We start from the raw sequence: 22842 nt of genomic DNA on the forward strand, positions 1-22842 counted from the left end.
TTGAATTCTTACTGAGTAATTATATGCTCACAAGCACTTTACCTTGCTTGCAAATGAAAATAAAACAATTCTATTAAAATATGGCATCATGTGACTTAACTTTGTTGTCAAAAACTTACATTTTTTGCCAAGATCAAAGGCACAACTTTCCCCATACTTCGCCATGGCAACCACCCAGGCACTGTGAATTCCAATCAGAGATTACAAATAATTAAGGCTACCAGTCAGTCATGGATTCTGTAATAGTATGTGACCTCCACAGCTTCCGTCTCAGGAGGTGGGGCTCCAGCTTCTGAGATTTATTGTTTATGCCCGCATCCTGTCCATGACTTTTACTAAAAATACCCAGGACAAAATCTTAGCCTTACAAAGAATGAATAGTCAAAGTGAATATTTTTGAACTACATCTGGACTGAAATATTATTGCATGAAGTATTTGTGACATAGTTTTGAAAAAATAAGAAAGAAGTACAACTCGAAGTCTGTGAATCAATCGCAATCAGAAAAAGGAGCTAAATTTGCTGATTTATGAAGTATCAATAGATTGTTCTGCTCTAGCAAAGAGTTCAAGATGCTAACAATACCTGGAAATTGGCATTTCTACGTATTATAGGCAGGTCTGGGAGCACCAACTATTATTTAGGTTGCCCATAACTTCCTATTATAAGACGCTGTTTTCAGTTGCTTATACCTTTGCCAAACTTTAACCATTTGCATTGAAATTTTCCACACTCACTGTCTGACTCAGGCTAAGATTTTCTGGAATGTTTCAGTCAAAACAGTGTAGACATTTCTGAGAGAGAGGCCATGAAAATATAATTGCTTTGCAATGTTAAAAAAAAATCTGGTTTTTTTTAGACGACTCCATGATTTGGAGCAGGGAGTTAAAATTTGGCAAGGTGGGGAGCCTTTGTGTCAGAGATGTGCCTTTTGCCAGCTTTGTGAAAATCCACTCCAATTTAGGCAAATTATAAGCGGTTGAAAAACTGATGTTCACACATGCTCAATAGAGACCTCTTAGAGTTTAACAGCTAAAATCGCTGAAGATTCTATCTTCACTGAGCATGCTCCATCCTGTCACAGCTCCTACATGTTACTGAGGGAGGGCAAGGAATGGACTGGGACAGGAAGCCTGGTGAGACTGGGACTTGAGGAGAGGGAGAGAGGGACTGTGAGTTGGGGGCTTGGGAGTGAGGGTAGCAGAGGCTGCAGCTCTGGCTGGGCAAGGAGATGGGCAGACGGTGGGTGTAGTGAAGGAGAGGCTGGGACTGGCTAGACAATTTGACTGGGACTAGGAAACAGTATGGGGGTAGGAAACAGGGGGAGGAGGAGGAGAGAGAAAGAGCGGATGAGGAGCCGGGGTGCGTGGGAGTGGGGTGGGGGGAGAACTGGGATTGGCTGGGCAAAGAGACTGCAACAAGGAACCAGGGGAGGGGGATCCTAGGACAAGGAGCAGGGGCGGGGATAGGAAGAAGACTAAGATTGAATAGGAGCCTGGGACGTAGAGCCAGTAAGGGGGAAAGGGAGCAGGGTAGAAGGAATGACCTGAGGGAAAGACCAGAGAGAAAGGGAGAGACAGATCAGATGAGGAGCAAAAAGAAAAGCACTGGGACTGGCTAGACAAGGAGACTGGGAGTGGTGGCAGAAGAGACTGTAACTTGGATAGGGAACCCTAAGGAGGAAACTAGGACTAACTGGGCAAGCAGACTAGGATGAGAAGCTTGAGGAGTGGAGACTGGAACTGTGTAAGCAAGGAGGATGGGACTGGGATGAGGAGCCAGGGATGGGTAAGAGAAAGGACTGGGACAAATTGGATGAGGTGGAGCAAAAGGGATTAAGCTTGAGGGTAATGGGTAGACGACTCTGTGCCCACTACACCACACTCCCCACCAGAGCCTGAAATGGAAGCCAAGAGTGCTGAATCTTATCACTCCTCTGCTGTCAGCAAATCTCTCTGAAACCCACTGGCAAAGTGTCCCATCACCGTCTAGTGCTGGTCCACATAAAGAAGTCAATCCACTATCAGTTACTCCATTAGCTCAAGAGGCAGAGGTCTTGTGGTGGATCTTAAGGTTGCACCCCTCCTGATGAACCATGTTGGAGTCAATATGATGCCACATGATGGAATTTCTGCTTTTTCAGTTTGCTTTTTTAAAAACCTAGGAAATTACATATAAAAACACTATATTAAAAGAACATCAAGGTTGCAAAGTCAAGTACCCAAAAGTTTTTACTCATTTTTCCACAGAACCCTGCCTCTTTCAGTGCACAGCATCATCCTTCTCTGGGAATGAACCCAGCCTATGTAGTGAAGGAAAGTGTTGGATGGCCTGCTCCATTTGGGGTAGGAGTTGGAAGGTGTGAAGTGAATGAGGAGGGGGATTGCAGCAAAAGACATGATGGCCTTACGATCAAGACAATTGAATGCTTTCCTGGGAAACTGAATTCTATCCCTGCCGAGTGTTCCTGTGTAATGCTAGGCAAGTCACGTAAACCCTGCTTTTCACACGTGGTCACTAATTGTGTGTTTCTTATTTTCTGGGTGCCAACTTGAAACCTTGGGGTCTGCTTTGCAGGAGTACTGAGCACTCACAGCTGCACCTGAAGTGAATGGGAGCTTGTCTGAACACAAAATGCTAAATAATGCTGTGTACTCAGAAGAATCAGATCACAGACACTTCAAATAGGGCACCCCAAATCAGTGAATGCTTCTGACTGTAATCTCCAGATGTAATCAAACCAGATGAAGAGCTCATGTGAATCAAAACAAAAGACCATTTTCAAATGGCCTCCTGTGAACTGGACAGAAACCAATGAGTCTGGCACAGCATAATGTTCTCCTCAAGACATGCACAGCTAGTCCTAGTCCTGAGAGGCGCTGAATGCCCCTGGGTACTCAGCACCTCAGGATCAGGCCCAAACTTGTTAATGACTTTTCATAGGATTGTGGGGATTAGTAACAATGCAACTCCCACCACTATTTGCACCCTGAAAGGAACCGGAAAAGCTTTTTTTTTGACTTTGTGAGGAGTTTTTTTGTTTTTTTGACTTTTACCAAGAGCAGCTCCTTTTCTTTCCCTTTGACAAAAAGGGTTTTTTCTCACTAGGCTTGACTTGTAAATGCTGAGGATGTGCCACCCCCTCCAGAGAATGACAGGCTAACAACCAGGCCTTCTTTGGCTCAGGTCTGGGTTGTTACTCAGCCAATAAAGGAAACTATTGAGGTGGAATCAACCTCAGTACCACAGGACTTGTCTGCACAGCCCTCTTCCCAGGGCCCTGAAGCTCTAGTTCCAGACCATGGTAACAGACAGGAGCCGTGGAAATGGTACCCATAGGCTCCCTGGACTCTCCCATATGTTTGCCAGAAGATTTCCTGGCCTGCAGGGATTGAACAAGCAAACTGAATCCCCTCTCAGTTTCTGAATCTCACCTGCTCCATCCTTCCAGGCTGATCCAGTGTCTCCTGTGGGCCTTTCACCTCTATTACTACCTGAACCTTTACCAGCATGAGCATCCAACTGGATGAAGAGCAGATGCCAGAAACCCCACATGTCACTACCTCAGAGATGTAAGAAAACAAGTTCTCTCTGGAGCACCTTGACTGGGATACCTAACCCTTTGAAAGAAACACCTACGCTTCAAAGTAAACTGGGCATGCTCCGAACATCTTTCACAGCCCAATGCTGGAGTTTAATGGGGATCAGGTCCCTGAATTTGGACTGAGTCAACTACCCAGCTTGGAGGAATGCCAATTCTGATGACATGTAAAACATATTGTGGCATTATCTAGGCCATGGTTCACAAGGTACTTCAAAATGGTGAGAATATAAAGCCCTCCTCAAGCTCCTAGACTCTCCCAGTGCTGCAGCTCTGACCTCCTTGGTCAAAGTTACAGTGAAAAAGCTACAAATGCAGGTGAAACCTCAAAATCAATACCAGGGATGGTCACCCTTGGCCTAGCAGAAAAGGGGACATAAGATCAAAGCTCCCAGATTCAGAGTCATTTCTCCACTGCCTGGCCTGCTACATCTCCAGCAGGATCACACCCTCCTGGCTATGTGAACATAGATAAGCAGCAATCAGTTACTGGCTCACAAGCCAAGATATTAACTCCCACAGTCCTTTGAAGTTTAATGCCACATCACAGCATGGATCATCATCAGCAGGGACTGAACCTGAGACCTGTGGTTCTAAAAGCAAAAGCCTCTACTGCCTGAGCAAAGAGACCTCTCTCTACCAGCCATGCCACATCACAGCATGGATCATCATCAGCAGGGACTGAACCTGAGACCTGTGGTTCTAAAAGCAAAAGCCTCTACTGCCTGAGCAAAGAGACCTCTCTCTACCAGCCATGCCTGCAGCAGGCTCATTAACCCATCAGCAGAGGGGAACAGGGTGCTATACTGAGTTACACAAAGCAGATCTCCCCCACCACTGCCACCACCGTCACTATCAGAAGTAGAGAGTCTGTACCTGACAGAATGGTAGGCAGACACAGGGTTTACGCTCAACTCTGGGAGAGGTTAACTTCATCACAGTGTGAGTCAGAGCTGCTACTGGAATGTTTCCTTCCCATTCCACAGCTGGGTATTCCCTCTATCACCAATACAGTTAGGTGGAGTTACTCCTGGGCTCTGAAGCAGGAGATCTAGGAATGCCCAAGGCTGTTTTTGCCATTCTCAAACCCACTGAAGATTCCTATCCATTTCCAGCCTCAAAGCCCTGTGCTATCTAACAAAGATCCAGGCTTCTGATATGGATGGGTGTCTTCTTTGCAAAACCAGAAGCAAAGCCTTCCCCAGCACTCCCAAGGATCCAAAGCACAAATACGCCCTAGGATTCTTGTGCACATGGTATATTTGCAAAAAGAAAAGGAGTACTTGTGGCACCTTAGAGACTAACCAATTTATTTGAGCATAAGCTTTCGTGAGCTACAGCTCACTTCTTCGGATGCATACAGTATGCATCCGAAGAAGTGAGCTGTAGCTCACGAAAGCTTATGCTCAAATAAATTGGTTAGTCTCTAAGGTGCCACAAGTACTCCTTTTCTTTTTGCGAATACAGACTAACACGGCTGTTACTCTGAAACATGGTATATTTGTTACACCTATTCAAAGCCAAGTCCAACTTCAGCCCCTGTTACTAATATCCGCTGATATCTGATGCAGCTGTGTTCTGCTCTTCAATATATAGCAACTTGTGTACCCTCTATAAATATTAGCTTGAATATTTTTAGCTTAAGTATCTTAGACCCATAACAGTAACTTGAGAAATATACAGCACTATGCAAATATGAATTTCTAATACTGTAACTTTTCAAGCCGGATAATTTTTTTCTTACATAAACCCTTGTTAGTATAGAGAACAACAAAAACATTGTGGTAAGGAGATCTGCCTATCAAAGGATAGTTTTTTAAGGATGACCATTGAAGCATCTGCCTGTGAGTTGAAAATTGTACTTATCTCTGTTTTCTCTCTCCCCCCCATCTACACATTTGTCTACTTCCCTTTGCATGCTGCTCCACGAATACATAACACCCTAATTCCTTCTCTTGGAAAATCACATGTGCTGAACACAGCTTGACCCTGCACCATTAAAGGTAATGGGAGTTTTCCCATTGACTTCAATGGGCACAGGATCAAACTCCATAGGAGAGGGGCGGAGCACAGAAAACCCACTTCTTACTGTCTTATTGAAAAAGGTCCTGCAGATTATTAGTTATTTAAAAAGAGAGGATTGGATTGTTTAGGCGACGGTATCTGGATAAGGAATCTCTATCTTCTAAAGTTCTACTTTGAAACCAGCCTGAGTCAGTATAGACCTAAGTTCCCGGCTGATAGCGACTCTACATGAGTTGGAAATGCACATGGCAAAAAAGCAGCATCATTGTGAATATTATTTGACACCCTTGTTGACAGTCTAAATCCGGACTGGATGATTATAGACTGAACAACCCTCATTCCAAGAGGTGGCTTCTCCAGAACACAATGAAGCATTTGGATGAGCCAACGTATATTTATTATTTGTATTGCGACAGCAACTAGGAGCTCCCAACATGGACCAGGACCTCACTGTGCTAGATGTTGTGCAAACACAGAACAAAAAGCCAGTGATTTACCCATGCTGTAGCTGTTCAGAGCAGCACTACAACCCCCGAGCAATCTAGACAACTCCTTTTACAAGCACAAGATAGTCTAATATTTACAAAGCAAATCTGTACTGTGTAAACAAGACCTCTGGTTAAGTACAGTTATATTTCTGGTATGAGTCACAAGACACCTATCTGTACAATTTCACTAAACTTGTAATGGATTTACTACTTATTAACTACTATTCTCTTTGCAAACTGCACTGCAATTTTGAATTTATAGATCACTAGGTCATTCTATATGCATGTAATTAAATGCCTGAGACACAAAGCACATAACGGAACTGTAATCATCTGGTCATTCTAAATCTAATAACAGTCCAGCCATTAGAAAATAACCACAATTCTTTGGGTTTTTTTAAACAAATATATTCCTAAATTTGTTGGTTGGTTTATTTTTTACCCAGTTCCGGATCATGTCTCTGCTAACTTCTGAAACCATGCAATGCTTCATCTACTTAAATTTTAACTAGACAAACATCTTCCTCAGCAGGACTATAGCCTGTTCAGACTCCAACAGAGAAAGCTATGCCACATCAGTTTTACTTGGCCAGAGAAAACATGTAACAGTTTAATTTTATTAAGCTCTTTTGGCTAGTAAACTGTTAGCATTATCAGCAGCTTATCTACACACCACAACAGAGGAAAAGCAGCTCTAGAGAAGTAACAAAAGGTTACTTAACAGATGTGGTATGCTCACAGAAAGCATGGAGGTTACTTTGGAACAGTTTATCCGATGTCACAAATCAAGTATGGGTTTACTACAGTAGGGAGACTAGGTAATTAGGAACTTTCTTCTAAAATAATATTTTAATTATGCCGTCATATGTTTTTGCTTTAAAAACTTTTGAGCATGCAGTTAAACTTATATGCACCCCTTCCAATTTCATAATTGGCCTCTAAATCTCATCTAAAGCCACAGACCCAAATCTCTCCAAACTTCAGAATATTCAAAATCCATTGTGACTCAGGTCCGTGTTAAACTGTATTATCATATTTATCTTTATGTTTAGGAGGCAAAGAACAGAATAACAATGTCTGCATTTCTGTCATATTAGCAAGGGAGCACTGTCTTTAGGCAGTCCAAAGCAGGGCGTTTCATAACAAAATGTAACCACAGGGATATAAGCCACAAATCTGTTTTAAGGCCTTTTATACTGATATAACGAAACTTGCCAATTTGTATTGATAATTGAGTGACCCATTGTGCATTGCTGAACTTTGAAATTAATGACCAAGCAAATGGAAAAACAAGGCAAAGGTATCACAAATCATACTTTATTCATTTACGAAGATAGTTGTACAACAACTTACTTTTAATTATCCTACACTACTAGTAAATGTACCATAATGCTGTTTGCAAAAATAATGAAGCCAAGACTTCTCCCCACTACTCTACTATGAAATCTTTCCTGAGAAGTGGGTAGGTGGCTGTATTTTGACATACGGTATAAAGTAGGTGGATTAGTGAGATTCTAGTAGAAAAGACTACTCATCTTTTCTTAAATAAACTCTTGAAAGCATGGAGAATTACTCAAGCACTGTGGCAAGGAGATCTAATTATCAAAGAATAGTTTTGAAGGATGGCCACTGTATCTCTGGTCAGGGTGTCCAACAGATGAACCGTCCTTTCACAGCGTGGCTGGTATTATTTCCACTATGTCCTGTATGTACCATCCTCCTGTATGTATCCTCCATGCCCCCTCTCTCAGCCTGCAATACTTCTCAGTTTCACATTCCACCTGCCTTGACAATAAGTCGGGGGCAGGTGTATTTGTACTGATGTGACTGTGGGACTTCAAGGGTGCAGTAGTCATACACAGCAATTGAAATGAACCTCTGCGACAAATACCACATACTTAGACAATAGCCCCTGCCATGGAAAGCTCAGATAATTCACTACGGTGTGGCTAATTGAGCCCAAGCTAAAGACAATGGCACATGCTGACATGAAAGTAAATTATGTCAATGCAGAGCTCTCCCTTGGGAGCTGGTCCTAATACATGGCCTAATAAGTATTTTCCATGTCTAAGTGCTGTGATTAAGACTCCATACATTGAACAGCTTCAGAATAAGGTCCTGTCTGCAGATTACTGAGATTAGAACGTGCCATTAAAATACTTAGTAATGTTAAATAGTGACATTGTTTTAAAAACAATGCTTTCAATCTTTGCATGTCCTTTGCATGTACACTGTCTTCCACAGAACAAATGTACAGTTATATATACCCTTTGGTAAATTAACCATTACTGAAAAATACTCAATTTAATACAATTCAAAGTAAAAAAATCACCAAAAGAAGCCTTCAGTTTGTCAATAGATATTCACTATCACTATGTTAGCTAGTAAATCAGAATCATGGAGATACAAGACACTCAAACCATTCCTATTATTATTAGGGATGAGTAAATAATCGTAAGACTCTTCATTGTAAAATAATGAAAGACAATAGCTAAAATACCAATTGTCATGCCAACTTCCTAGAGATCCCCTGACCCGCTTACTTAATGCTCCGGTAAAGGATCTGCATTTTAAGTAGAGCCACACATTAATTTATTTTTTATTGTTATCAGCTAGATTCTGTACTGCACATTACTGGAAAAATGTGAGGATTCTTCCCATGAGATTGTGGTGCAGTAAAAACAGGGAGTGTCCTGGTAATGAGAAAGCTTTTACACCAAGTACCTACACAAGAGAAGCACCAAAAAGAGGATAGATATTTAGAAATTCAATCATCCTCCCTAGCATACTCAGAGGAGGAGGGCTCCCTAGCTGGCAAGACAGAATCTCTAGCCAGGTTCTTAGAATATTAACCAGTTCGTGAACAAGTAATGTATGGTGTAGTATGTTAACAGACCATTGCAACTTTGCCTTTATGAACAGCTTGTAGCAGTTATCTCAAATAATGTAAACTGGGCATCTCTTACAAGAAAAAGATGCGCTGAAGAACTAGATAACAAATATTTTAAATCACCCGCTTTCTCCCCCATCTTCTAGCAAATATGGGTTTGATACTACTCTCTCTGAAGTCAGTGGCAAAACTCCCATGCACTGTAGAGGCACAGGATTGAGCCCTACGTCAAAATAATGTCTCCATAGGAAACAGAAAATGTTATTCACAGAACAGAAAGTCTCCTTTCCATTATCCTATAGCAAGTAAAACTCTTACTCTGACCTTCTTGCTATATGTGAGAACAGTTTCCAGTTGAGCTTTTCACATCGCTAAGGGCTGCAGGCAGGTGTGCTGGACCAATTTGTATAGTGGGGGTGCTGAGAGACATTGAATCAAACTGTAAACCCTGTACATAATGGCAACCACTTCAAGCCAGGGGATGCTGCCGCACCCCCAGCACCAGCACCTATGGCTGCAGGAGTCAGACTTAGCTGTGCATGGTCAAAAATACTGGAAGGTAATCAATACTTGAATGGAAAGGAAAGTTTATGTACACTTACTCCCAGAATTCCATGACTGGAGACGTGGCATTTTGTAAAGAGAGTTGACTGCAGTTGCTCATATTAAGTTTCTGAAATTCCACACAGTTTTCTATAAAAGAACAAAAAAAAGTTTGCTGTGATATCTGCAATACACTTGTCTGCTTAGAGTATGTTCATCATGTAATGCCACCAGTCTAACTGAACTGACCCTTAGCAAACAAAGGCTTCCCCGGCATTTGAAAATAGTATGGAATTGTCAGTTCTGTTACAAAAAGAAAAGGAGGACTTGTGGCACCTTAGAGACTAACCAATTTATTTGAGCATGAGCTTTTGTGAGCTACAGCTCACCTCACGAAAGCTCATGCTCAAATAAATTGGTTAGTCTCTAAGGTGCCACAAGTACTCCTTTTCTTTTTGCGAATACAGACTAACACGGCTGTTACTCTGAGTTCTGTTACAGTGTACTTTGGTCGTTGAGTCACACAGACTCATCCCAGGAAGATATTCCTGCACAGCATGTTACATTCACCTACTGTACTTTTTGAATAAAAAGCTACAATTGCAAGAGCCAATGCAGTGTTTGAGGCAGAAGAAGCTTTGAATTGGTGTGATTGCTAGGGAGTTAAAACATACAGCCAGCTCCAACTGGCTAACTAAGGTTCAAATCCCAATGCCAACAGTTGGCTCAGGAATTACTTTCTGCCAGCAACATATGTCCACTGGCCTTAATGTGGCAAGTGAGAAAGTTACTCTCTGGTGCCCTGTTAGGGGAAAAAAAGATGGTGAGATCAAAGCATCTCAGCATTATTGAGTTGACACATACTATGCGAACAATGATCAGTACTGGCTATGTGTCACTGCATGGAAGAGAAAAAGGACACTGAAGCCTACCACCACCAGTCGGCCTGATCCTGGATTCTTAACACATCCGAATGGACTTCAGAGAGTGTTTTGGGTGTGAATGGAATGCAGGATTGGGCCCAGTGGAAGTGAGTCAAAGCCATAAAGCCACAGTAGGGTGTGAGGATAGGGTGAGGGCAAACAGTGATATAAGGGGTGGAATGGGAAAAAAATCAATGGCATGAAAACTACAACCAATACACTGTACAAGAGGATGAAAGTATTAGTGGGCATTCATTTCCACTAACCATTATGATCTTCATTTCAAGTGAAATGCAGTACTTAAACATTCAGATTGATAAAGGAATATCCATGTTAGGATAAACCTTCCAAATACAGGGCCCTATCCTGCAAACCCTCACTCACACAACAGCAGTCAATCACACAAATAGTCCTATTTGTGCAGCTAAGGGTTTGCAGGAATGGGCCCAGGTACAGTCAGAAAATACAATACAACAAAGTTATAGATCTCTGAATAAAAAGTTCAGACACAAAGATCCTTACTCAATTTTTCCCTCAGTATTTAAGCAGGCAAGACACACACTGGTTTCACTGGGGGTTTGTCTGAATAAGGACTGATGAAAAACTGAGAGCCATATTGTGCCATCAGTTTTTAAGCTGAATTCTCTGAGTGTACAAAAGTGAAAGTAAGATACAGTCCTGAGTCGTGATCCCAAGATTTAGCCCATAGCATCTTTCAGAATTAAGAAAAGCCTAGGGCTTCTGATCCTGTACAGTATCATTACATTTTGACAAGAACAAATGTCTATACAATGTTGAGGAAAAAAAACAACAAAAACAAGCCACCACAAAAGCATGAGCAAGGTTCTACACCAGGACTCTTCAGGAAACGCTGGTAAATATTGTGGGCCAAATTCTCTGCTGTGTGATTTTCACATGTCCCCCCATTGATTTCAATGGAACTAAGCCAATTTCTACCAGCAAAAAATTTGGCCCCTACAGTTTAATTTAGCAATCAAGTACTTGCAAGTATTTTTATAGCTATTAAGTTTGCTGGGGACATACCTGTATTCCATTCATGTCCACAAGTGGCCCAAGGGAGCTCTGTGGTAAAGCAGTTAAATAGATAGAAGATAGCCCATGCTAAAATGATGATGTAATAAACATTTAAATGTGCTTCAATAACTTGGGTAGCATATCCAATACCTGGAGAAAAAAAATAAAGAAAAGAAATTAATTACAGAAACCGTTTGCTTTTCAAACCAAGACCATACTATTTTCTGCATATCTTAACATTATTTTTGCTGAAACATATCATGCATTAAAAAAAACCCCAAAAAACAAAGAACTGGTTGTTACCTTCAAACAGCGGGCAAACTTTTCTCCAACATGTAATACCTCCTTCACTAGTAAACTGTCCCAGGGCGGTCTCCAGGAAAAATACTGGTATTCCACAGCAAATAAAGAAAACCACGTATGGAATGAGGAAAGCACCTACAAACAAACATCAATGGGGAGCTGGTTAGAGAAAACAAAGATCCTTGAAAGAAAAATGAAAAATTTGCTTTCCTTAACAAAGAAAGGATCCTACAAACCCTAACTCCTTTGAGTAGTACCACTGAAGCCAATGGAGGAAGCACAACGCATGGGAGAAAGGGTCAGGCCCTAAATTCTGAAACTTAATTTCTATGGGTCGGTCTATTCACTTTACTCCTACAGTATTGTCCAGAGGACAAGACACCTGCATCCAATTTCCAGCTTTGCCTCACACTTCTTGTATGATCATGGGCAAGTCACTTATCCACCTTGTGCCTCAGTTCTCCCTCCATCTTTAAAATGGGAATAATACTTCCCTGCCTCACAGGTTAATTGTGAAGATAAAATCCATTAAGAACTGTGAGGCACTGGGTACTATGATAGTGAGAATCATATAGATAGACAGAGAACCGATGGGACTATTTACAGGATTTAGCCTTTGATCAGAAGAAAATATACACCAGAAATTAAAAATTTTAACTTCACACACTAGAAAAATAACAAAGCATCCATGCTCTTTCTGAGCTTCCCACAGGAAAAATTAAATACGAAATATGTAATATATAAGTACAGTAAGTGCCAAAGAGTTATACAGTAGTAAATACCATTCTTTCCTTTATTGACTAAGGTATAGCAGAAATAGTACACTACTGTAATTTAAAATTTGAAAACAAACACACCTTTAATGTTTAGTCATATTGAAAAATATTTACATTCAACACCTGCAAAAATGGAATGATAAATATTATCAGAATGGGTTATACATTAACATACATTAACAGAGGTGAGAAAGGATAACTGTGTTAGGTCAAATTCTGATCTCAGTTGCATTTGGTTCAATCCCCATGGATTTTATTGAGAACAGAACCTATGTAGCTAAAAACAAGATGAAGCTTTTTCACTGCAAAGAGAGCAAGTGAGAAGAGAAGACACAGAAAAAGAGCTCCATCCAGCACACTACTCTGCTAATGAGTCAAGGGGTGAGTTATAGCACACAAAGACCGCAGGTTTAGACCCAAGCAAGGGAAGAAGGAAATACATCTGGAGGAGGAAGAGATACCAAAGATGGCTAATAAACACAGTGATGGATCAGATGATTCATATTCAAACCAGGTGAACTAATACTCAAAGGACCTAATTTTCTGCCACCTTTACTCACATGGTGTAGTGCTTGTGAAAAGTTCCATTGACTTCAGGAGAGCTACTGGCAGAATAAGGCACTACTCACCATGAGTTCGGATAGCAGAATGCAGGTCTCAGCATATTGCCTGAGGTTCCTGAACATACAACCCTGGCATACTTTAATTGGAGCTTCATTTAAGACTAAATGAAATAATTAAACCAGCACGAGGTCCATTTCAAAGTGACAAAGTTAAATTCACAGTCGCATTCCCTTTTTTAATTCAGTATGTATTTTAAAATATTGCCACCCACAGCACGCACTACTCCACCTCTCCTACACACTGCAGAGCTTTAGTGGCAATGGCATCTCCCTGAACCAGCTCTCTGAAAATGCAAGTATCTTTACTGACTAGCCTTTTTAGACTGTGTCTCCAATAATATGTGCTTACTTTCTGAATCTTCACAGCCAACCAAATGTTTCTGAACTTTGTTTCAGGACAACTTTTTAGTTGTATAAATAACCAGAGATTCTGCGTTTTAATCATAAAAAAGCAGAGGAAATTACAATGTTGAATTATGTTTCACTCACTTGGATCTAGAACAGGAGATAAAACAAAGTATGCTTGCTTTTCAGAAGTATAGCATGGCATCATGTGGACCTGCAATTTCAGTCTGCAGACCCATAACTAAAGAGAGGTCTCTTCAGGGACCATTGCCTCTCCCAACCTCTAATGCATGGTTTCTCCAAATACTTAATTCTGCAGATCCCTCCAGTAAAACCTCCACAGTTTGAGAATTGCTGGTCTGGTCAAATCCTGCTTGGCCTACTCGAATGCATAGTCCTGATGACTTTAGCATAAGTACCTGTTTAAGTCAGGAGTGTGAGATTTGACTCTCTGGGACTGATTCTCCTCTCACTTACACCAGTTTTATGCTGATCTGACTCCACTGACTTCAACAGATTTACACCAGTGTAACTGAGAGAAGAACCATGCTTTCTACTCTCCACATAAACTATCAGTCAGCCAACTAAACAGTAAGTGATCTAAAATTATAAAAGGCAATTTATCTTACTGGACAATCAACTATCACCAATAAGCCACATTCCCATGCTTATAAACAAACTGAGATAATTAAAACGGCTCTTTCACAAATCCTGACCTGCATTTTACACATAGATGCATGTATAAAACAAACCAAATTTTGATCTCAGTTCCAGCATCGCACCTACGCTCAGTGGGGTTGCACAAAGAGCTGAGAGCAGATTGGGTGAAATCCTGGCCTCACTGAAGGTAACAAAGTGTTGCCATTGGCATCAATGGTGCCAGGATTTTGTCAAATTTTTTTCATTACATTCTGTCTTTAGGATGCTGGAGTTTGTTATTTGTTTTACATGTGTTTCCATCTAATTACACAGCAAACACGACTGAAGTATTTTCAATGTGAAGCTAACATTTATGAAAATGGAAATTTCACATTTTGACTAGCTAGAATATGCAGATATACTACACATGTAAGTAACAAGTATATAAAGGGTACCACGGGAATAAGCGTGTGTTCAAAATGTTATTTCTCAAAGTTTTCTTCCACCTTCTCAGAAAAACCCTTGGGACAATTCTTACAAATCAGCATCAAATATGTTCTGCATTTCATGCCCAGATTGTTATCTTTATATAATAAAAGCACTACCAGAAATCAACATGCACCATCTTAAGAACAGCAGAGTTATTTTTATCTCATTTTTGCCAAAGTGCAGGAATAAAAGGAACTAAAGCCACATTATAAAGCCAACATACCTACTACTGCACAGTAGTCTTTAGAAATGTACCAAACAAAAATGGGTCAGTATTATCCCTGGTGTTACTCAGAGGAGTGACAATGGAGATAAATTTGGCATTGTTGGCAGAGAAAACCTACTGATGAATAGGTCTTTTTATGCATGTGTACATATCAGCTACCAAGCACATTGCTTTCTTCCTAAGCTATCTGCTTTTACTACTGTTTTAGGCCTGAATTGGAAGAGTGTCTGTATCCAGCTGACCATATTCCTAAACTACTTTTTATTTTGATTAATCTTTGTTCCACTGGTAGCTATATCACAGGCTTAGTGTTTATTCATAACTGTATTATATCCTATGTGTTTCATACAAGCTATAAATAATACCTAAAATATGCTATGTTTTGCATAACCTGAACTTGTGCTTTTCTCCCTTAAGTTACATTCTATTATTGTCTTCCACAACTTCATGTATCTAATGTTATTTCTAATATTTAATAAAGTGACTAGTATCATTTCTGCAACTAACAAATTCAACGTCCTTTCCTACCCTATCTGGGGAGAAAATAAGCGAACAAACTTGGGTGCAATTGATTTAAAGGGACTCTGATTTAACACAGAACAAACCAATGATGCAGGTATGATAAGAAAACAATCCTCCTAGAAGTTCAGTCCTTGATTGCCATGTAGCCATTAAACCATTAGAAAAAAACCAAAACCAATTGTACTTTGCTAAGCACCTTGTTTTGGAAAATAAACAATTACTTTATATTGTAGCTTTTCCTAATAGGATTTTTTTTTGTTCTTGTTTTGTTTAGTTTTTGGGAGAATAAGCATGTGTATATGTTTACCTGCACAAAAACATATAGTATGTAGTCCCATTTTAATAGTGTACTAGTCTCTTTTTCATGAGATGTTTGTACTAAAATGGGACCATTTGGGTGCAAATAGTTTTGAGTCACACTGGCCATTTTTGTACAATGTGGTTTCCACTTAATTTCACAAGATTTTGTAAGTGCATTACTGTCTTCACAAAAACATGACATTTCTTAGATGCAAAAAACTTGCAAAAGGAAATTGCAAAACATTTTCCAAAAAAATAAGTAAAATATTCCATAATTTTACACAGCCACACAATCCTTAATGCTTCCATTGCGGCGTGAGCACTGAAGTCCTCTTATAAACACCCATTTTCTACAACCAATGCAAGAAGTCACCTCAAAGCATTTGTTTACTGTTTATTTACCATGTGTTTATGGTGAGCTGTGAATCTACATGTGATGCCATCTTACCTCCTCCATTCTTGTAGCAAAGATATGGGAATCTCCACACATTTCCCAACCCAATAATCTCCCCTGCCACAGAAAGCACAAATTCAACCTTATTGTTCCAGTGGCCTCTTTCGTGCACTTTCTTATCATTGCTGTGGACCAGGTTGGTACTTGAGGCTTCAGGGTCCAAAGTATCTTCTGGCTTGCCATTAATTATGGGAATAGTCTTTTCGGCGGTCATGACTCTGTGCAGCCTGGGGGGGAAGGGATAAGAAAGAAGTATGGATTTTTAAATCACTTTCACAAAACAACAAACGACCACTCACAAATCCCTCATCTGATCTTTGGCTTTGCATGTCCTATAAATATACAGGGGTTTGCTAGAAGGTGCTAAAAGTGAAGGAGATGCCAACTTTGCTAGATCAGACAAGTTCCCCCTACCCCAAAAAGGTGGTGGTGTGGGATCATTTAGGTGCAGTAAGGAGAATTAAAGACCCCCAGACGGCCACCTTTCAGAAATCCCTCCCCTTGCTAGGATCCCAGCTCTGCAAACCTCTCAGCCATCACCGAGACCAGCCCAAGCACATCTGACCTGCAGCCTCATACACCTTCCAGCTCCACACAGATACAAGGGGGAAGGGGAAGAATGGTTCCTGGGCTCCCCGGAAGAGCAGGCGCCCCCATTACTCACCCAGGGCTCTGCGTGTGCTGATGCGAGAGGGGCAGGGTCGCTGGGTCTCGGCTGGGCTCTGAGCGGATCCCCGTGGGCTGCCACCGTCCGCCCTGTTGCACTGGAGCCGAGAAGCTGCAGGCGCCCGGCGGCGGCGCAGGCAGGCAGGGGACGGAGGGTGCAAGGAGGGCAGGGGTAAGGGGCGCCTTATCCTCTCTCTGTCAGCTGCTGCCCGGTTCCCGGCTGCAGGGGATGGGACGCTCCCTGCTACCCACGCGGCGGAGGAGAATTTGCAACTGCTCAGCCTTTCCCGGAGCGATGGTATAACACCCGCCTCCCCCCTCCACCCAGTGCCGTCTGCCCACCGCCTCCTCCGCCCTGCATCGCATCTGGAGCATCCCAGCCCGCTCGCTCCCCCGCCCCTGCCACTGACCATCACCCCCCCCCCCCTTCTAGCTGTGTGTGTCGGGCGGGGGGGGGTTTCCGAGCTCTCCAGGCAAGGCAGGTAGCCTGCACCCAGCCCCAAGGAGCAGCCCGGGAGAGGAGGGAGCTGTGAGCAGGTAGGGGAAGGGGAGCTCACTGCAGTAGCTTCCAGCTGTGCTTGTCAGGGGAGAGCCGGGGTGGCGCTGGCAGCAGTGGGAAGAGCTGTAGCCCACAGCCAAACCCAGTTGTGGAAGGGCTCAGAACCCCAGCCCTTGCAGCAGCTGCTGTTTATTATTAATCAGTTACTACTTGGGTGATGCATCCCATGAAGTGAGCTGTAGCTCAGGAAAGCTTACGCTCAAATAAATTGGTTAGTCTCTAAGGTGCCACAAGTCCTCCTTTTCTTTTTACTTGGGTGAAGGGAGCACCAGGGCCAGTTAGGCCCCCATCCTACCGAGTGGGGTCCCCCACAGTTAGCAGGCATCCTCTGCTCTTTAGAGTCTTTCTGTCCCTGGGCAGTTGGTATCCAGTGCTGCCCTCATCTCTTTCTGATCCCCTCCCCGACCCCACCATTCCTGCCACCTCTTATGCCTGGCACAGCCTCCATCTGCCTGGGCAGCAGATGCTGGTCCTGTTCCTTCTCAAAATCTCTCCTCACAACTCATTCCTCATGGGCACAGCTTCCATCACTGCTAACCTGCGCTCCAGCTCGGGGCGATGGTCCCACCCCTGCCTCTGATCTTTCTTAATACACCTTTTATTAATACCCAAATTTAACAAAGAATCATAGAATTGTAGGACTGGACGGACCTCAAGAGGTCATCTACTCCAGTCCTCTGCACTCATGGCAGGACTAAGTGTTATCTAGACCATCCCTGACAGGTGTTTGTCTAACCTGCTCTTAAAAATCTCCAGTGATGGAGATTCCACAACCTCCCTAGGCAATTTATTCCAGTGCTTAACCACCCTGACAGTTAGGAAGTTTTTCCTAACGTCCAACCTAAACCACCCTTGCTGCAATTTAAGGCCATTGTTTCTTGTCCCATCCTCAGAGTTTAAGAACAACAATTTTTCTCCCTTCTCCTTGTATCAACCTTTTATGTACTTGAAAGCTGTTATCATGTCCCGTCTCAGTCTTCTCTTTTCCAGACTAAACAAACCCAATTTTTTCAATCTTCCCACATAGGTCATGTTTTCTAGAACTTTATCATTTTTGTTGCTCTTCTCTGGACTTTCTCCAATTTGTCCACATCGTTCCTGAAATGTGGCTCCCAGAACTGGACACAATACTCCAGTTGAGGCCTAATCAGCGTGGAGTAGAGTGGAAGAATTGCTTTTACCACACTCCTGCTAATACAGAATGATGTTTGCTTTTTTTGTAACAGTGTTACACTGTTGACTCATATTTATCTTGTAATCCACTATGACCCCCAGATCCCTTTCCATAGTACTCCTTCCTAGGCAGTCATTCCCCATTTTGTATTTGTGCAACAGATTACTCCACTTAGGAAGGAACACTTTGCATTTCTCCGTATTGAATTGCATCCTATTTACTTCAGACCATTTCTCCAGTTTGTCCTGATCATTTTGAATTATAATCCTATCTTCCAAAGCACTTGTAACCCCTCCCAGCTTGGTACTGTTCGCAAACTTTATAAGTGTACTCTCTATCCCATTATCTAAATCATTGATGAAGATATTGAACAAAAGCAGACCCAGAACTGATCCCTGCGGGACCCCACTCATTATGCCCTTCCAACATGACTGTGAACCATTGATAACTACTCTCTGGGAACGTTTATCCAACCAGGTGTGCACCCACCTTATAGTATCTCCATCTAGGTTGCATTTCCCTAGTTTGTTTATGAGAAGGTCATGTGAGACAGTATCAAAAGCTTTACTAAAGTCAAGATATACCACATCTACCACTTCCCCCACATCCATGAGGCTTGTTACCCTGTCAAAGAAAGCTATCAGGTTGGTTTGACATGATTTGTTCTTGACAAATCCATGCTGACTGTTACTTATCACCTTTATTATCTTCTATATGTTTGGAAATTGATTGCTTAATTATTTGCTCCATTATCTTTCTGGGTACAGAAGTTAAGCTGACTGGTCTGTAATTCCCCAGGTTGTCCTTATTTCCCTTTTTATAGATGGGCACTATATTTGCCCTTTTCCAATCTTCTGGAATCTCTCCCATCTTCCATGACTTTTCAGAGATAATCGCTAACGGTTCTGATATCTCCTCAGTCAGCTCCTTGAGTATTCTAGGATGCATTTTATCAGGCCCTGGTGACTTGAAGACATCTAATTTGTTTAAATAATTTTTAACTTGTTCTTTCCCTATTTTAGCTTCTGATCCTACCTCATTTTCACTGGCATTCACCATGTTAGACATACTATTACCACCAACATTCTTGGTGAAAACTGAAGTCGTCATTAAGCATCTCTGCCATTTCCACATTTTCTGTTATTGTTTCCCCCCACCCCCCACTGAGTAATGGGCCTATCCTGCCATTGGTCTTCCTCTTGCTTCTAATGTATTTGTAGAATGTTTTTTGTGACCCTTTATATCTCTAGTTTGATCTCATTCTTTGCCTTGGCCTAATTTTGTCCCTACATACTCCTCCCTTTTTCCTGAGCAAGCTGTACCCTTCTATTCCAATATTGCAGTCATGTGTATTATCCCACCAAGTCTCTGTGATGCCAACTATGTCACAGTTGTGTTTATTTACTAGCATTTTGAGTTCTTCCTGCTTATTCCCCATACTTCTTGCATTAGTATATAGACAGACATATAAGGTACTGATCTGATTCCCCCGTCCCCCAGTTCTGTCTTCTCTCCCCCTTATCCCTGCTATAACAGCTCATGCTCCCCCCAGATTCTGACCCTTTCTCAGGTCTCCATGTTTTTGATTTACCTGTGGGCTTTGGTCACCTGCCGCCTTCAAACCTAGTTTAAAGCCCTCCTCACTAGGTTAGCCAGTCTGTATCCACATATGCTCTTCCCCTTCCTCGATAGGTGGACCCAATCTCTGTTTAGCAGTCCTTCTCCTGGAACAGCATCTGGTGGTCAAGGAAGCCAAAGCCCACCTGGCTGACACCATCTTCGCAGCCAGGCATTCACCTCCAGGATGCATCTGTCTCTGTCTGGGCCCTTACCCTTGACTAGAAGAATCAAAGAGAACAGCATCTGCGCTCCCAACTCCTTCACCTGTACTCCCAGAGCCCTGTATGGGTCATACCTCACAGTATCATTACTGCCCACGTGGATGAGTAGCATGGGGTAGTAGTCAGAAGACTGGATGATCCTTGACAATCCCTCCATAATGTCTCAGATATGGGCCCCTGGCAAGCAGCATACCTCCCGGGATGCCATGTCAGGGTGACAGATGGGTGCCTCTGTCCCCCTCTGAAGAGATTCACTAACCACCACTACCCCACGTTTCCGCCTGGGAGTGGTGGCTGCCATCCTCCCAGCCTTGGGGGCACATGGCTTCTCCTCATCGCTTGTTGCCAGGGCAGCATATCGGTTTTCCATCTCCATGGTGGGTAGGTTGGGACTAGGGATGGAGCACTGCCTGCTGCCAGAAATAACCAGCAGCCAGTGTCTTCCCTGTGAGAAAGCCATATCCTCCTCCCCCTGGTGGTGTGACAGCAGTCCTATGATAGCTTCTTCAGCTTTGGCTCCATATTAATGCTTTCAAGGACTTCTTTGTGGGCATAGATGCTCCTGAGCCTAGCCACCTTCTCCTGTAGCTTTCCCACCTGCTTCCTGAGCAATTCCATAAGCAGGCATATTTCACACTGGATGATCCCCACAGCCCCCCAGCCTGGATGTCTGTGAGTGGGAAATCTAGGCCACAGTCTCTGCAAATCCACACCAGGATCTGGGTAGAAGCATCCATGGTTAGGTTGTCTGTCTGGATACAGGCGTAGGTGGAGGAGACAGGAGCAGCATTGGCACTGGCAATGCAGCCCTTCCTAACCACAGCGATTTTATTATGTCTCCTTCCCACAAACTCCCTCCCAAAGTCCCCTGTTTGCGGTCCCCACTTTGCTAGCTTTCCTTGGTCGCTTAGCGTCTGTCTTTTAAGGCCATCTCTCCTAGGTCAGCCCCACCCCCTCATTAATCACACGGGGGAGGGTGATCACAAGGCTGATTGAGGCTGATCAAAGATGATCAAGGATAATCCAGGGAGCAAAGGCTCAAACAGTCCCCCCGACACACAATCCCAACTGACTCTGTAACTGAAATAACCTGAAAGAGAAAGAAAAACACGAACAGCCAAACAAACTCACTCACCCCAAGAATAGTACTCACACCTTGTTCATTCATCAGAGGGATCTCCTTCTCCCACTCTCAAACTCCCCTGTTTGCCGTCCCCTGGTCACTCATGATGGCCCATGAGTTCTATTCTCCTCCCGCCTGTCCCTCACACTCTAGGGACTACTGAATACAATGCCCATGAAAGATACCAGATTTGCAGCATGAGGGAACAAAGTTTTCTATTTATCCATAGAACGGACACTGTATGGAGAGATGCACTGCAAGCTCCTCCACCCTGCCATGTGCCTAACCTGGAGGGGCCACCTTCTGGGATATAAAGCCAGTGTAGTCTCTAGTCAGGTCTTGGACTCCCTATTGGCACTGTTCAAATTAGGGTCAACTATGACGTGGACAGTATGGGTAGCTGGTGACCCAGCTGTTGGAGGAGGCTAGCCCCCGACCCCTCCCTTTGTGCCTGAGGCATCACCCCTCCCCCTCCGCCCCCTCTCTCCCTCCCCTTCTGCCCTTCCTACCTACCAGGAGCTCAGAGCACCCCACCATGACTCCCGGCCCCAGCGCCAGGCAGCTAGGAGACAAGGCCCCAGCCCCAGTGCGCCAGGCGGTCCGAGCGGGCAGCACGGCCCCAGCACCAGATACCGGGCCCCAGCACCAGATACCGGACACCAGACAGATTGGGCCAGGGAAGACCACTGGAAACTGCAGGAGGGAGCCTGGCTTGGGGGCGGAGCATGGGCGGGGCCACACTAGGCTGTTTGGGGAGGCACGGCCTCCCCCAGCCTACGATACCCACTGCCTGTGGTGGACAGCTTTCCACTAAGAACTGGACTAAGGTTAGTCAGCATCAGTGGCCTGAACCAGTGCCCACTGAAGGCAACAGGAAAACTGAGATGCTGTGAGTGTTTGCTCACGGCTGAAGTGGTTAAGATTTGAGCTGGTGACCTCACCGTGGTAGGTGCTGTACCCCATTCCTGAGCTCCTGAGCCATTCAGTCCCCTATCATTTTCAGGGTTCAAAGAGGGAGTTAAACTGCTTGCCCCCGTGAATGCTGTAGTACAGGCACAGTTCTGTATTTGCAATGCAAAGCTTCCCACATTTTTAACTGATTTTTTCACTCTGCCCTTTTTTGAAAACTTCATCTGAGTGGGGGAAAAAACTGTCTCTGGAATGTAAGTTGCAGCTCACTTCCTCTACTGACCCAGAATTTCAGCTCACTCTTCTCATCATGAATTCATGCCCAAGTCCAGCAGGAGCTTTGCACATGGCATGCAATCACAGCTGAACTCACCGACTCGATGAGAGCA

At 43.3% G+C, this 22842-nt stretch overlaps 1 protein-coding gene across 1 annotated transcript in view; it reads right to left on the reverse strand.

Moving 5' to 3' along the window:
• SLC6A11 (solute carrier family 6 member 11) overlaps nt 1–17400 on the reverse strand; it is a 180718-nt gene extending 163318 nt beyond the window's left edge. The window contains exons 1-5 of the mRNA XM_007055575.3: nt 16846–17400; nt 16176–16408; nt 11808–11942; nt 11514–11654; nt 9606–9696 (exon numbers count right to left, since the gene is read on the reverse strand). Coding sequence (XP_007055637.1) covers nt 9606–9696; nt 11514–11654; nt 11808–11942; nt 16176–16395 — 587 coding nt within the window. The 5' untranslated portion in view covers nt 16396–16408; nt 16846–17400. The remainder of the gene's footprint in view (nt 1–9605; nt 9697–11513; nt 11655–11807; nt 11943–16175; nt 16409–16845) is intronic.
• Between the last annotated feature and the right edge of the window lie 5442 nt (nt 17401–22842).

This window comes from Chelonia mydas, chromosome 7 (assembly GCF_015237465.2).
Source record: "Chelonia mydas isolate rCheMyd1 chromosome 7, rCheMyd1.pri.v2, whole genome shotgun sequence".
Lineage (NCBI taxonomy): Eukaryota > Metazoa > Chordata > Testudines > Cheloniidae > Chelonia > Chelonia mydas.